This window comes from Macaca fascicularis, chromosome 12, assembly GCF_037993035.2.
Source record: "Macaca fascicularis isolate 582-1 chromosome 12, T2T-MFA8v1.1".
NCBI lineage: Eukaryota > Metazoa > Chordata > Mammalia > Primates > Cercopithecidae > Macaca > Macaca fascicularis.
In genome coordinates, this window is record NC_088386.1 from 129,126,373 (window position 1) to 129,143,079 (window position 16,707).

At 52.1% G+C, this 16,707-nt stretch overlaps 1 protein-coding gene across 3 annotated transcripts in view; it reads left to right on the forward strand.

The window, feature by feature from the left end:
* The window catches only part of INPP5D (inositol polyphosphate-5-phosphatase D), a 153,674-nt gene that overhangs the window by 132,929 nt on the left and 4,038 nt on the right, over window positions 1–16,707 (forward strand). For all 3 annotated transcript variants that reach the window (XM_045367920.2, XM_045367922.2, XM_065526265.2), the window contains 4 exons: window positions 2,655–2,742; window positions 6,675–6,824; window positions 8,284–8,380; window positions 10,984–11,265. In XM_045367920.2, coding sequence (XP_045223855.2) covers window positions 2,655–2,742; window positions 6,675–6,824; window positions 8,284–8,380; window positions 10,984–11,265 — 617 coding nt within the window. The remainder of the gene's footprint in view (window positions 1–2,654; window positions 2,743–6,674; window positions 6,825–8,283; window positions 8,381–10,983; window positions 11,266–16,707) is intronic.

The window sequence follows — 16,707 nt, forward strand, 5'->3', positions numbered from 1 at the left end:
TACTGAATCTGCTTTTGTAGTGCTAAATTGACAGTGGAGGTGTCGGGTGTCATCGAGTACAAGCTTATTAGGAGCTTAGTGGTTGTTCATGCTGGGTGGGAAGTGAGTTTCTTTTTCATGCCGCGAGGGAGGGGTGGAATGGAGAGGAGTCCCAGGCCAGGCAGATCCATCACAGGAGGTGGGGCATCTTGGGGGCTGCCCTCGGAGGTTCCCTCGGAGGTGACACTGGAGGTTAATTTTAAAGGACAGGTGGAGGGACCCATTCTCTCCTGAGACTGGGGTAGGATGTAGGCAGGTTTCAGGAGGCTGGACCCACACTGGCATTAACCTTTGATTGGAACCAACTCTCAGGCCATGTAAAAAAGCCACATCATCTGAGGAGCAGCGGCTGACCTGAACTCCAGATTCCCCCCACTGCGGCCCAATTCCAAATTACTCAGAGGCCGCAGCCAGCTCACGTGGCTCTGACTGGGGTCTCCCACTGAGGCCCCAGAAGAGCTGTCAGAAGGCCCTGTTCTGGGGCTGTCTTCAGGCCCCTTAGTCATGGGGGCTCTGGGCTCCAAGGAGACATTTCTGCCTCACCCGGCCCAAGCCCCTCCTCCTGCTCTTCCTCCCTGGCTGCTTCCAGGCAGGGCCTGAACAGTAGTTTCCTCCTTTGGTGAAGCTGGAAAAGAGAGCAGCACCCCATTCCCCAACACGTTCACCCCCCTGTCCAGCTCAGGGACCCCCTAGGGCACCCTGTCTTCCTCCACTCCCCACATCCTCACAGCCACCAAGTCCTGCTGTTCCTCTTGCCTCTGTCCCCCTGCCCCCTCCCAGGGGGTCCACCTTTCCTGTCTCCTGCCTCTTGCTGAGGCATCCTGAACGCTGATGGATCTTTCTGGAATGCCTATCTGATCCTGGCGTCCCCCTCTTTATCCAGTCGACTTCCTGTTGCCCAGTGGGCTAAGCAGCCTCATCTGCTGTTCCCACAGGACTGCAGGAGCCTTCACTGTCTCCTGCTCCCTGAACCCCCGTCCCACCCCTGTTGCCTGGCAGCCTCCTCTGTTCACCCTGTAAATCTCTGCCATGGCCCCCTAGATAGTCCTCCTCCCTGCCACCCCCTGCCAGGGTGGTGGTGTCCCACAGAGACATTTGTTGTTCAGATGTCTGTCACCCCACTCCCACTGCATCCCAGGGAGGACCCGGTCTTCCTCCTGCATCCGAGGCCCCCAGCTCTGGCCCTGGGTCTAACTTAGAGCCAGGCATCACCTCGTGCCAGGAGCCAAGTGATGATTGGTGCAGCCGTGGAACCCTGGAGTGCCCAGAGCTCCACTGCAATTTCCAATCATCTGTTCTGGAACTTTTTTTTTTTGAGACTGAGTCTCGCTCTGTTGCCTAGGCTGGAGTACAGTGGTGCCAAATCGGCTCACTGCAACCTCCGCCTCCCAGGTTCAAGTGGTTCTCCTGCCTCGGCCTCCCAAGTAGCTGAGATTACAGGTACACACCACCACGCCTCGCTAATTTTTGTATCTTTTAGTAGAGACAGGGTTTCACCATGTTGGCCAGGCTGGTCTTGAACTCCTGACCTCAAGTGATCTGCCCGCCTCGGCCTCCCAAAGTGCCGTGATTATAGGCATGAGCCACTGTGCTCAGCCTGGAACTTTCTGAATGGAGATGTAGTGAGTCTGCCCTGTTGGCCAACATGGTGTCCAGAGCCCTGTACCAGAGCTTTTTGGTGTCTGGAAAGGAAGGGAGGGAATCCCTAGAACAAAGTATCACCTTTTTATTTGGCCCTTCTGTATGGGAGTCATCGTGAGGAACAGCCCCACATCTGAAAAAGTCATAAATCTGAAAAGTCATAACTTGTAGCAGATGAGGAGCTAGTGTGCGTGTGATGCTTCTCCCTGCACTCGCCCGGACACAGCCCCCACTGGTGAGGTCCGAGGCTCCCCCAGCATTGTGCAAAGCCTGCTAGCAGCACCCCCCGCCACCAGCCAGGCCAGCAGGGCCTCTGGGGGAGCTGGCAGTCCCCGGTTCTGGAAACGTGCTCACAGATGGAATGTGGGAGTCTGTGTCTGTCATTCGCTGAGCCACACCCCTAACAATCTGTAGGACATTCCAGGCCCAGCTGGGGGCTCTGCCATGATGGACACAGAGGCTGTGTCCTCCCCAGATAGGCGCAAGCCAGATAGGGGCAGGGCTGGGATGCAGCCACAGTCCTGGAGGGGCCAAGGAGAAGGTGTGTGCTCTGTGCGGGGAGCCTGGTGCAGGGTGGAGTGCAGGGGTCATTCCAGACCTGGTGCCTGGCCCCACTTGTCCGTCAGCCTGCGTCCTCCTCCATGACCCTGGCCTAGGGATGGGAAGGAACGCGGGCAATGGATGGGGCCCATTTGGGGTCAGGCCTTCTTGCTGGGACCTGGGAGCCAGCTCAGTTTAGGAGGCCTGGGGTGCAGTGTGGAGGTAAAGGGGACAGGGAAGGAAGCTAACCCCCACCTTGCTGGACAGGGTGTATGTGAAAGCTATACCCCACCTGCTCTGTTGGGTATGGACAGCAGAGATTTGGATCTGATGACTAAGAACACCTTTCGTCATCCTTATCCACCTGTACACCCACCTGTCCCCTCACCTGTCCCTTGCCCATCAACTCCAGTCCTGTGCCCTTCTCTCTGCAGCTGAAGCCCATTATCTCTGACCCTGAGTACCTGCTAGACCAGCACATCCTCATCAGCATCAAGTCCTCTGACAGCGACGAATCCTATGGTAAGGGTCTGTGGACAGGTGCCACACCTGCCAGTGAGCTGGCGGTCTGTGACATAGCATCACCTTCAGGGAGAGCCCACCTGGCACTTCCAGTCATAGGCTCCTGCCTCTCCTTTCCCCATCCCAGGGCTGCTAGTGGGACTGTCATCACTAAGTCATCCTTCCCTCCCGACTAGGCTTCTGGGCAGGACAGCCAGCAGTGGCAACCCCTTCCACGTATTGAGCCTTCCCTATGTGTGAGATCTGTGCCAGGCACTTTCCAGTATTATGTGATGCAATCTTGACAAGACCTTACTGTTCTCCAACAAGTAAACAGAGGCTCAGAAAGATCAAGTGATTTGCCCAAGTCACACAGGTAGTGGTGGCTGTGCCCTCATTTGAACCCAGGTCTGCCTGCCCTTCTCTGCTTCTCATGTGTCCTGAGTCAGCCTCCTCAGCTCACAGATCTGGAGCCACAGACCCCCCTCTGCTGACCCAGTCTCTAAAACACCTGCTCAGGCACAAAGGGGCTGCTGCTTGTGCCCCCGAGTGGCCACCCTCTGCCTGAAGACCCCCTCCCCCCAGCCAGAGCAATTTGGGCTGAGGTGTGGTTCAGGGTCCCCTGAGTGGCACTTGGGGTGCTGGAAACACCAGCCCAGGGCTCTCTGGTCTTCTGCTCGGCAATGCCCAGTGCCCAGACCAGGCAGGCTGTGGAGGCCTGTGGCCAGAGAGACACCAGGGGCTTTTGTACCATCTCTGCCTGTTTGTGGCTCCAGCCCAAAGTCAGGATCACCCTTGCTAGACCACATGTGTGGCTAGGCATGGGGTGAGAGAGGCAGAGAGAGCCTGGAGGGGACAGAGAGGCTGGAGGCAGGAGCCAGACCAAGCCTCTCTTTACAAGCCAAGCTAAGAGCAAATACCTTATCCTGAGGGCAGTAGGGAGCCATTGAAGATTCAAGCAAGGAAGTAACAGGATCAGATTCACATCTTGGAAATCTGCATCTGCAGTGATCAAGATGACAGATGAGTGAGCCAGAATAGAAGTAGTGACAGTAAAAAGGGAGAGAAGAGGAAAAACGTTGAGAGGAATGGAGTAGAAAACTGGGCTTGGGATTGGGGAAAGGGTCTGTATTAGTCTGTTCTCATGTTGTCGTCATACCTAAGACGGGTAACTTGTAAGGACAGAGGTGTAATTGACTCACAGTTCTGCAGGGCTGGGGAGGCCTCAGGAAACTTACAACCATGGCAGAAGGGGAAGTAAACACATCCTTCTTCACATGATGGCAGGAAGGAGAAGTGGGTGCCCATTGGTGGGCGAAGCTCCTTGTAAAACCATCAGATCTCTTGAGAACTCACTCACCATCACTATCACGATCACTATCAATCACTATCACTATTGAGCAAAGGATGGGGAAACCACCCATGATTCAATTATCTCCACCTGGTCCCTCCCACGACACATGGGGATTATGGGAACTACAATTCAAGAAGAGATTTAGGTGGGGACACAGCCAAACCATATCAGGGCTGCATGAATGATGCTTCCACTTCCTGCACTGGGTTAGGTGTAGTGCCGCGGGTAAGGGAGACCAAGGCACAGCCACAGCGTACGAGGAAGACCAGAATGCTGTGGTGTTGAGGACACCATCAGAAAAGTTGGGTCAAGAAGAGGGTGTGGTTACAATAGCAAATGTGGCCAAGGGGCCCAACACAAAGACCGAGCGTCCCAACACAAAGACCGAGCGTCCCTTAGATGAAGTGACTCAGCCCATCAGCAGACTTGGTGAGCGCAGTGTCCATGGAAGGGCCAGGGTGACATCAGACCTTGGCACTTAGGAGTTAACAGGGCATGAGGAGGCGGAGGAGAATGCGCCTGGGTCAAGGGAGCACATTTGTCCACGTGCTTATTTGTTTGAAATGGAAGAGCTTTGAATGCTGCTTGGTGGAAGTCACTAAAGAGGAAGAGGCTGCAGACACAAAGGAAAGCCCTGTGCATAGTCGCCCACTGTGCAGGCTCTGCCAACACCTGGGTGTGGGCACTGTGGCTCCCCTCTTTGGGGAGGTGAGGAAAGGAGGCTGGGAGACCTGAAGTTCATGCAGCTACTGAGTAGCTTGTCGGAGGTAACAACAGGATCTTGGGCCTGAGCCCAGGCAGCTCTTCCCTGTTCCCAGTGCAGCACTGGCAAGAGGGTCCCGGAGCTGGAGGAGGGGTGGGCAGAGCCTGAGGAGTGTAATGGCCCTGATGGGGTACCCTCGTCATAGATGCAAGAGCATCTGAGTAGCTGTTGAAATGTTTGAAGCTTTGATGGCAGGAAACAGGCAGTACACAAAACACATGCTTCATTTTCTCATTCAAGTCCTGTATTTCTGTGACACAGCAAGACCCTGTCTTTAAAAATAAAATCCTGTAATCCTCCTTTGTTTCTTCTGCTTCACATTCATACTCACAAACAGCATATCATCATAAGGAAAAGGAGAAAAAGCAACAGTCTCATTCCAGTAATCATTTTTATTTTGGTTTCACATTTCCAGCCTCATGCATAGGCACACCTAGATTTTCATACTTACCATCACAGAAACATTATTTTATACTCTGCTTCCCTCACTTGGTATTAGATTAAATACATTTTCCATGTTTCTCCTGCCCCATCTTTGTGACTCTTCCTTTTGATGGCTGCGTTATGTTCCATGGACTTACTGCATCCTCATTTTAAAAGTATTCCTCATTTTAAAAGTACTGTTATTGAGTTTCTGTCAGTTGTTTTTGTTGGTGCTATCAGTAATGCTGAGATGAATCTCTTTGTGGACATTTTTTATTATTCTTCAGCTACATTTTTTATTCTTTTGAGTAATCTCTTGAGGACAGGTTCCCACGTTTGCTGGGCCAGAGGTGTCAGTGTTTGTGCTTCTTGGCACTTGACACCAAACTGATTGCTGTAAAGGCTGTCTCAGCCGACCTCACCATGGACAGGCTTCCCCACATCCTTGTTGGCATTGGGTGGTTTCGTTTTTTGTTTTTGGAGGCTGGAGTGCAGTGGCACGATCTTGACTCACTGCAACCTCCGCTTCCCAGATTCAAGAGATTCTCCTGCCTCAGCATCCCAAGTAGCTGGGACTACAAGCAAGCACCACCACCCCTGGCTAATTTTTGTAATTTTTCATAGAGACGGGGATTCACCACGTTGGCCAGATTGGTCTTGAACTCCTGACCTCAAGTGATCAGCCCGCCTCAGCCTCCCAAAGTGCTGGGATTACAGGCGTGAGCCACTGTGCCCGGTGCATTGGGTGTTATTTTTCTCCCTTCCTATCTACGCCAACGTCATGTCTGTGAAAGAGCAACTTAGTGATTCCTTAGTTTGCATTTTTGATGGCTAGGAAAGTGGAACTATTTTCCATTTATTAAAATTAGCCGGCTGCAGTTCTTTTCGTGTGAAATGTCTGTCTGTATTATCTGTCCATGTACGTGCTGGGGATTTGATTTTGAGGAGTTCCTCGTGGAATTCAGATGGAGTACCCTCTTGCCTGGGGAGCTGGCTGCAGATACTCTTCCCAATCTGTTTTCTTTTTATTTTAGGTTTTTCCTCTGTGCAAGTTTTAAACTTGCATATTCTCTTGCCGCCAATGTTGTTCTGTCATGTCTTATACTGCATCAGATCTTGGGAAGTTTTCATTCCCAAAGCAATCAGATGAGTGTTTAATCCTGTCTTTCTGCTACGTTTTCTACAATATAATTTTTTTACATCAACTAATCCACCTTTTGTTCTAAGACTTGAGACATTTGCCCCCAAAGTACTGCGGTGCTGTTCTGACGTATTTATTAAATAACCCTTCCCTGGGCCATAGTTTCAAAGCACCGTCTTTGGATGACAGAGCCAACTCTCTGGCCAAGAGTTTGGTGTTTCCGCCATGAAAAGGCAGAATCTTCACCCAGCTGTCTCCCGCTTTCCCCGCAGGCGAGGGCTGCATTGCCCTTCGGTTAGAGGCCACAGAAACGCAGCTGCCCATCTACACGCCTCTCACCCACCATGGGGAGTTGACAGGCCACTTCCAGGGGGAGATCAAGCTGCAGACCTCTCAGGGCAAGACAAGGGAGAAGCTCTATGGTAAGCAGCAAGCCCCTCCCCAGCACCCTCTTCAGCCCACCACTTAGGGACAGGAACGTGCTTTCTCTCAGCAAAGCTATCGAATATTCTCTCTGCTGCGGCCTCAGAGCAGAAATCCAGCGCTGGAAAAGATCTCAGACAATCTGACCCAGCCCTCACTCGACTCAAAAATTTCCCAACAGAACCCACACCCAGCACCCCCAGATCACCCTCCCCAACCCTGCGGAGTGTTCACAGCCCCGAACCTCACCTATCAGCCCTTAGGCCTTGTCATTCCCCCATTAGCATCTCCGCTAAAAGAAGGACCCAGGGTACCAAGCGAACCTACCTCTTGTTAAATGGCTCCTTCCAGGCTGTCCGGGGAAGACCAAAGCTACAGCTGCAGTTGAGATTTACCATTTCTTGGGCGACCTATGCTTGTCCACGTGGCCACGTGGTACCCACTTACATATACAAACAGACCCTTGTACGTGCCTAAACCCCGCCCTCATGGTGCCCACCCAGATTTCTGTACCTTCCAAACCGCTTTTTTTTTTTTTTTTCTTGAGACAGAGTCTCACTCTGTGCCCCAGGCTGGAGTGCAGTGGCACAATCTCAGCTCACTGCAACCTTCACTTCTGGGGTTCAAGTGATTCTCCTGCCTCAGCCTCCAGAGTAGCTGAGACTACAGGCACCCACCACCACACCCAGCTAATTTTTGTATTTTCAGTAGAGACAGGGTTTCACCATGTTGACCAGGCTGGTCTGGAACTCCTGACCTCAAGTGATCCACCCATCTCCGCCTCCTGAAGTGCTGGGATTACAGGCGTGACCACTGCACCCAGCCATTTTTTTTTTTTTTTTTTTTAAACAAGGTCTCACTCAGGCTAGCGTGCAGTGGCACGATCTCGGATCACTGCAAACTCCACCTCCCCGGTTCAAGCAATTCTCCTGCCTCACCTTCCCGAGTAGCTGGGATTACAGGTGCCCGCCACCAGCTAATTTTTGTATTTTTAGTAGAGACAGGGTTTCACCATCTTGGCCAGGCTGGTTTGGAACTCCTGACCTCAAGTGATCCACCTGCCTTGGCCTCCCAAGGCATGAGCCACCGCGCCTGGTCTGACAAAACATATTTGCCTGCTTTGTTCCTTGATGAGACCAATAAGTTGGAAATGTCACATGAAATGATAACTCTGGATCCCAACTCTCCTCTCTGTGGATCCACAGCAGGCATAACTAATCAATCACTGAACTCTTACAAAGCCTCAGAATCTTGCTTACTCTCCGTGGATCCACAACAGGCATAACTAATCAATCACTGAACTCTTATGAGGCCTCAGAATCTTGCTTAACTCACCTCCCCAGGTACTCACTATTCACTGTGCAGCTTTAGCCTGCAAATGGAACCCCCTTTGCCATCCCTTGTCTAAGCTCTGGAAGCTGGGCCCTCACATGCTCTTTCCCGGCCCTTTCCTTCCAGACTTTGTGAAGACAGAGCGTGATGAGTCCAGTGGGCCAAAGACCCTGAAGAGCCTCACCAGCCATGATCCCATGAAGCAGTGGGAAGCCACCAGCAGGTAAAGTGGGTGTGGGGTAGGTGTGAGGAGGGTGGATATCAGGGACTCATGACAAATTAGCATGGTTTGGCCGGGTGTGATGGTTCATGCCTGTAATTCCGGCACTTTGGGAGGCCAAGGCTGGAGGATCATTTGAGCGCAGGAGTTTTGAGACCAGCCTGGGCAACATATCGAGACCCTGTCTCTAAAAAAAAAATTTGGCTAGGTGCAGCGGTTCATGCCTGTAATCCCAGTACTTTGGGAGGCCAAGATGGGTGGATCACTTGAGGTCAGGAGTTTGAGACCAGCCTGGCCAACATGGTGAAAACCCATCTCTACTAAAAATACAAAAATTAGCTGGGCATGGTGGCACATGCCTGTAATTCCAGCTACTCGGCGGGGGCGGGGGTGCTGAGGCACAAGAATTGCTTGAACCCAGGAGGCAGAGATTGCAGTGAGCCAAGATTTTGCCACTGCACTCCAGCAGTGACAAAGCGAGACTCTGTCTCAAATAACAATAATAATTAGCTGGGTGTAGTAGTCCTAACTACTTAGGAGGCTGAGATGGAAGGATTGCTTCAGCCCAAAAGGCTGAGGCTGCAGTGAGCTGTGATTGTGCCACTGCACTCCAGCCTAGGCGACAGAGTAAGACCTTGTCTCAAAACAAAACAAAACAAAACACTAGCATGGCTCTGCAGACCCAGGGCCTGTGAGAAGGTGAACTGAAGCACAGAGAGACCCAGGACACAGGAGAAAGAAGCTCCAGCCCAGGAGAGGTGCTCTCCTGACTGCTCGGTGTCGTTTGACTGCTGGGGAGGTTGGTGTGACTGTGACAAAGCCTGGGAAACTCTAACGTGACGGAAAGTTCAGTTTGACTCAGCTAACATTTTTGAGTCCCTATGATGTGTCCAGTTCTAGAGAAATCAAGGCAAATTCAGTGCAGTCCCTGACTTAGGAACTTGCGGCCTAATGCATGAAGAAGTGACTGCAGAGAAGATGGAGAGATTCCAAGTCTACAAATGGTGGCTGTGTCTCCTGTGGGACAAACGACACCAGCAATCATGGGATCTGTGGCCACCAAACCCCACACTATCACTAGCAAGAAAAATCACTGCGGGAAAATGCACACCGGTTGTTCTCGGCAGAGACTGAACTGAGAATAGTACAGATGTTAAAGTCTGTATTACCAGAATACAGACATCCTTGGTAGCAGGGCTGCCCTAACTCACCGATGTGGTCTCGAGTTCCAGAATCAAGTTCTGGTCTCTTTGCCAGCTCACCAGCCGAGGAGGCAGAACCATGCCAGCAGCAGACATAGCTTGTTCCTCTCCTCCCTCCCTTCCCCACAACACTCGTCCCCACCAACCCTTGCCCTCACCCCAGCCACCCCTGTTGAACACAGGAATTCTCATCTCTAGCACATTCCCTGATCCACTTCCAGCTTCCGACGTTCACAGCTGTGGGCACACAAGCATCCCCTTTCCCTCTTTCCCTCCTATGATAATCCCATCAGCAAATGCATCCTGGCTCTGAAGTGTCTACTGGGTTCCAAAATCAGGATCAGTGTAGGGAAACAAATTCTTTTCCATTTTGACTAGCATGAGAACAAGCATTTATTTCTGAAGCAGACACTGGTGGATGGCAGCAAGGTACAACTCGGAACCAGGCTGGCGGAGCACATGGGAGATGTGGAGTGTCCCTGACAATCTATATACTCAGAACTCAGTTCTCAGGAGGCGAGTGCCTGACACAGTGACAGCATGCAATGTATCTGTTGGGGCCACCTCACCCAGGCCTGGGCCATGCCCTCCATAGCTTTAAGCTGATTGCCCCCCATTCCAGGCTCCAGCCTTGATCTCTGTGACCTCACACTCATTTTTCTAAATATGCACGTGGCTGCCTCCATGCTGACGCTGCACACACAAACGTGTGGGCTGATGTGTTCCAGATGAACCCCTGCCACAGTCTGCCCTGAAAATCCCCTCTTTCCTGCCACCCAGGCCACCCCCCACCATCTCTTTGCCCCACCAGCCTTGCAGCTTCTCACTCCATCCTCTGCACCTGCTCACCAGCCTTCAGACTGTCCAGGAACAGGCCAAACCCCTCTCACCTGGAGGCCTTTGCAAGTACTCTTACCACTGCCGAGAACACTCTCCCCTTCTTTCTCCTGTCTGCTTATCTTCTTATCTCAGCTAAAAGACCACCCCTCAGATGGGGCCTCCTGGGGCCACCCAATGCCCAGTTGGTCCCAATGCTTCACTAGCCTCCATCTCTTCCCCTTGTTACTCTCAGACTTCAGCACTACATCAATATTGTGTCTCTGTGCCACTGAGCTTGTTTTTCTCTCCCATCAAAAGTGAGTTCCATAAGAATAGAGACCACGGCTGCCTCACTCACAGCCATATTCCCTCCTCCTGGCCTGGGGCCGGGTGCGTTCAAGGCCCTCAGTAACCACAGTGTTGTGTGGATAGATGAATGAATGAATGAATCACTGCCCAAGAGGTGAAAGAGTTGAGGAGAGCCCGAGGGAGCCCCAGGGTTGTCAGAGGACACTTTCCTTGGGCTGGTGCTGACCCTGAGAAGGGAAGGGACCTCTGAGATGTGACTCCATGTCTTCCCTGCAGGGCCCCTCCATGCAGTGGCTCCAGCATCACCGAAATCCTCAACCCCAACTACATGGGAGTGGGGCCCTTTGGGCCACCAGTGCCCCTGCACGTGAAGCAGACCTTGTCCCCTGACCAGCAGCCCACAGCCTGGAGCTATGACCAGCCACCCAAGGACTCCCCGCTGGGGCCCTGCAGGGGAGAAAGTCCTACGACACCTCCCTGCCAGCCACCCATATCACCCAAGAAGTTTTTACCCTCGACAGCAAACCGGGGTCTCCCCCCAAGGACGCAGGAGTCAAGGTGAGTATCCTCTTCATTAAGACGGCTCCCTCCCTACTTATGAAAGCGCCCTGGGCTTTCACCCTAGAATGGAAGCCTCAGAAGGGCCACAATTTGTGTCCGCTTGGCTCATGACTTATGCGTGGGGCCTGAACACAGCAGGCTCCTAAGACATGTATGTGGAGTCTTCCATGTCCTAACCTATTGGTGCAACTCGATTTCTTTTTAAAGGGTAAAAATTTGTAAAGATATTGCCAAGAAAAGGAACCTCCTATAAAAACTATATACATATCAAAAAACAGGTTTTGGGCCGGATGTGGTGGCTCACGCCTATAATCCCAGCACTTTGGGAGGCCAAGGCAGGTGGATCACCTGAGATCGAGAGTTCAAGACCAGCCTGACCAACATAGAGAAACCACGTTTCTACTAAAAATATAAAACTAGCCTGGGGTGGTGGTGCATGCCTGTAATCCCAGCTACTCCGGAGGCTGAGGCAGGAGAATCGCTTGAACCCAGGAGGCGGAGGTTGTGGTGAGCCGAGATCACACCATTGTACTCCACCCTGGGCAACAAGAGCGAAACTCCGTCTCAAAAAAAAAAACAAGTTTTGGCCAGTCACGGTGGCTCACGTCTATAATCCCAGCACTTTGGAAGGCTGAGGTGGACGGATCACTTGAGGTTAAGAGTTCGAGTCCAGACTGGCCAACATGGTGAAACCCCGTCTCTACTAAAAATACAAAAATTAGCCAGATGCAGTGGGTCACATCTGTAATCCTAGCTGAGGCAGGAGAATTGCTTGAACCCAGAAGGCAGAGGTTGCAGTGAGACAAGATTGCACTACTGCACTCCAGCCTAGGTGACAGAATGAGACTTCATCTCAAAAAAAAAAAAAAAAGAAAAAAAGGCTGGGTGCGGTGGCTCACGCCTGTAATCCCAACACTTTGGGAGGCCGAGGCAGACAGATCACGAGGTCAGGAGATCAAGACCATCCTGGCTAACACGGTGAAACCCCGTCTCTACTAAAAATACAAAAAATTAGCTGGGCATGGTGGCGGGCACCTGTAGTCTCAGTTACTCGGGAGGCTGAGGCAGGAGAATTGCTTGTACCTGGGAGGCAGAGGTTGCAGTGAGCTGAGATCACGCCACTGCACTCCAGCCTGGGGAACGGAGCAAGACTCCGTCTCAAAAGAAAAGAAAAAATGTTTCTAGAGCTAGTGAGACTTCGGGCATCTCCCGCTCCCTAGAGAGCCCCATGGGACAGGGTGGGAGTTTCCATGTAGAGCCTGCTCCCACCCTCCAGTTCCTCTCTTTTTTCTCGACCACGAGGTTCCCTGTTCTATAAGCAGCTTCCTAGTCTCTGCTGTGGGGGACACTTAGTTAGAAACTGGACTAGGGATGTAAAAGGCAGAGTAGCTGGCCCGCAGAGAGATGGGGCCTGGCCCTGAAACTCTGGGGAAGCCCCGGACGGTGGAGAAAACTGATCTGAGTCTAGAACTGGGCCAGGCAGAAGAATGGAAGCTAGATAGGAGACCAGGCCAGGCAGCCAAGGAACAGAGTCAGCACTTCCCAAAGGCACAGCTGCTCTCCAGTATTGCTGGAACAGAGCAGAGCCAACCATGGGCCCCTCATGGATACACAAGTGGGGAGCTCTACATGTTTCTTGTAGCCGCAGGATGACAGACAGGCATGAAAGTGCAGCCCCAATTACCAACGATTTAAGATGGGCAAAATAGCGTGAGCACTGTCTCCCTTGAGGCTCTTTGCTGGTTTATCATAACCTAAGGGGTTCACTCTCAGCCTCTCTTCCCCTACCACTGGTTTTTTTCTTCATCTTTTCTCCACGAGGACTTGGGTGCTGTCCACCACATGGGGCAGAGCCAGCAGGGGGGCTGTTCTCCATCACACTGTCCTCCAGCTCCCTCCAGCTCCACCCTTCCCAGGCCTGGCCCGGCGGGGCCTTCGTCTGGATGGAGGAGCTGTTGACAGTCTCATTTCCCAAGATGTGCGAGATATGCTCTAAAAAACGGATAGGCTGGGCGCGGTGGCTCACGCCTGTAATCCCAGCACTTTGGGAAGCCAAGATGGGCAGATCACTTGAGGTCAGGAGTTTCAGACCAGCCTGGCCAACATGGTGAAACCCCATCTCTACTGAAAATACAAAAATCAGTCAGGCGTGGTGGCCCACACCCATAATCCCAGCTACTCAGGAGGCTGAGACACGAGAATCGCTTGAACTAGGGAGGCAGAGGTTGCAGTGAGCTGAGGTCACACCACTGCACGTTAGCCTGGGTGACAGAGCAAGACTCCGTCTCAAAAAAAAGATAGATGGGAGGAAGTCAGGAAGAGAGAGAGAAAATGACAGGACAGGAGAGCCCTGGAGTTCAGCTCAGCTGTCTCTCTTTCCCTCTGTACAGAATGTGTTGATAGGATGTCAGACCCCGGTCATTCCCTAAGAAACTTGGGGGGAGGAGAAACAACCTCAGTTTCCTGCCCTGGAAATATGAGGACAAAAGGCACTATTCAGTGGGCATCAAGGTGCCTGTGTGGCCACCTCTTTGGAGACCCCAGGAATGGGAGCTCTAAGCAACCCGAAAGAACAAGGAGCATGATTATTTGTGTAAGTGAATGATTTTCAGTTTCCAAAGTGAATGGATCTTGGTGCATAACAATGAGCACACAGCTTGGTGGGAGCATGTTCCCCACAGCCCCATGGCGACAGCTGCAGACAGGCTGCCATCCACGGGCAAGGGGCCCCCAGGGTGCACTTCTAACTTATTGCTCGCCAAGGAGGCGCTTGGAGCCTGGAGCCCTGCAGCTCACACACCTGCCTCATCCCTTTCCGCTGCTCCAGGTCCCGGGCTCAGCCAGAGCAAAGGCTGTGGAAGCAGGTGTTACAAGCACCATCAGTGTTTCCCCACCATCACCCAGACCCAAGTGCAGGGACTGACCTTCTGGTTTGCCAAGTACTGTCCCAGTTTTAGCACTAAAAGCCCCACATCTCAGGAGACCCTTCAGTCTTGCGCAAGCAAGGACAGCTGGTGACCCCAGACAGAAGCGGTGCAGTTAGGAAGGGGACTCTTCTCAGCTCCTGGAAAGTGCTTAGCTGCTTTAGAGATGAGACTCTGGTCTCCTGAATCTGAGAAGTACAGTCATTTGCTGCAGGAATCAACTCTGTCCCCTGGATATCAGTTCCTTTATTCAACAACTGTGGCCTGCTATAGGAGTCGATTTCTTGTTACCTTTGGTCAGGAGAGTAAGACTTACTTTTGAGTTTTTTGTGGTTTTCCCCAGTCTTCCCCGTCCGCCCCCACCAAGCCTTCCCTCTCTACGTGCAGCAGAAGCCTCCTCTTAGAGGGAAGGCTTCCCTGGTCTCTATCTCGCTGCTCTTTTCCCAGAGGAGTGAGCTTTGGAATCACAAAAGGGCTTGCACCCAGGGCTCTCTTCCTGGTCCTGCCCCCAGTTCTCTGAAGTGAGCCCCCTCCTCCCATCTCAGCCACTGAGAGAGGGTGGTCAGAGGTCAGGACTTCTTTCTCCTTCATCTGAAAACTTGTGACCATGCCAGTTACTCCCTCCTGTGCCCTCTTCCCTTGGCTAACTCACAGCAACGGCCTTTGCGGGTCCACACAGGGTCAGAAGAGGGCTGCACATGGAGGGGCACCTTTCCAAAGTCTTTGTTTGAGGCCCCAGCATTTCTATATGCATCTGCTCTAAGGTGTTTCCAAAAAATAATGGGCAACACCCCCAAGTGCATAGTCAGGCTCCCTTTGGTGTGTCCCTAAGGCTAGCCTCCTTGGAGCTCCGTGGCATCTCACTGGCACCTGTGTGAGGACGACATCCTGCCTCTGTCCCCTGAGCCCACATCTGCTCCCCAAAGAGTCACTGTTGAGTGCCTCTGAGCAGCTTCTCAGTGCACATTCCATCAGCAACAGGCGTGACAGCCTCAGTGGGTTCCCAGTGATCCACAGTTTCTTCACAGTAGCTTCCTTTTTTGTAGAAAGCAGATCCCAGAACACTCTCCTGGGAGATTCTGCTGCTGGTCAGGAAGTAAAATGCATTCCCATTCCTCATTCTCATAGTTTGCTCAGCAGAAAATCACCTCCAGTCAGAGCAGTGATAAATCAGAACACAAACAAGCAAAGGCAGCGCTTACCTACTTTGGGTCACAACACAGAAGCTTCCCCTGCCCATGAGTTGGTCGGGCCTTTCTTCTAGCTACTGGCCTTGGTTTCCCCAGTACTCACAAGTGTCCGAGTTCCCTCTGACTTGCACCACAACCGCCACGTGTTCCTTCCACTATGAGTTAGTAGAGCCTTCCAAGGAGAAGACTTCATGTGGCTGGGAAGGACACTGTGTTAACTGGGATGTTGGCCCCCTGAGCTCAGATTCTGTCCTTGTTTGTGGCTGTGTTGCTGTGCATGGGGAAGTGTCTCACACACAAATTTGGTAGATGGAGCCTCTTGAGCTTTCACCCTCAAGTAGCACAAGTGGTTTCTGAGGAGGAGGTGTGATTGCCTTCCTGGGCAGTCATGCAAATGCTGGGTCGGAGCAGAATTGCTAGAGTCAGAGGAGAGGCTGGGGGTGGGGATGGGAGGAGCCAGGAAAGGAGGCCTGTTGACTGGGGAGGTGGGGAGGGGCTGTGGAGAGCAGGCTCATCTGAGGATGAGGGGTTGATACTGAGGTGCCATATAAGTGCTTGCTTCATTTCTCCTACAAATCCTCCAGTCCTGTGCCCCTTGCTCAAAGATGCTCTGATGTGAACAGGTTTTATGGTGGAAAAGGTCCTAGACCAGAACTGAGGCTCTCTTTGAGGACAACGTATGATAAACACAGTACTGTTTCCTCCTCCTTTTTTTTACTTGAGGTGAAATTCACTGAACATAAAATTAACCATTTCAGGCCGGGCGCAGTGGCTCAAGCCTGTAATCCCAGTACTTTGGGAGGCCGAGACGGGTGGATCACTAGGTCAGAAGATCGAGACCATCCTGGCTAACACAGTGAAACCCCGTCTCTACTAAAAAATACAAAAAACTAGCCGGGTGAGGTGGCGGGCGCCTGTAGTCCCAGCTACTCAGGAGGCTGAGGCAGGAGAATGGCCCGAACCCGGGAGGCAGAGCTTGCAGTGAGCTGAGATCCGGCCACTGCACTCCAGCCTGGGCGACAGAGCGAGACTCCGTCTCAAAAAAAAATAAAAAATAAAAAATAAAAAAAAATTAACCATTTCAAAATGAACAGTTTGCTAGGCTGGGCACAGTGGCTTGTGCCTGTAATCCCAGCACTTTGGGAAGCCAAAGTGAGAAGATTGCTTGAGGCCAAGAGTTCAAGACCAGCCTGGGCAATATAGTGAGACCCCCCCCCCATCTCTTCAAAATAAAACAAAACAAAAAAATTAGCCAGGCCTGGTGGCATTGCTACTCCCAGCAACGTCCAGCTACTCCTAGCTACTCCCAAGTAGTCCCAGCTACT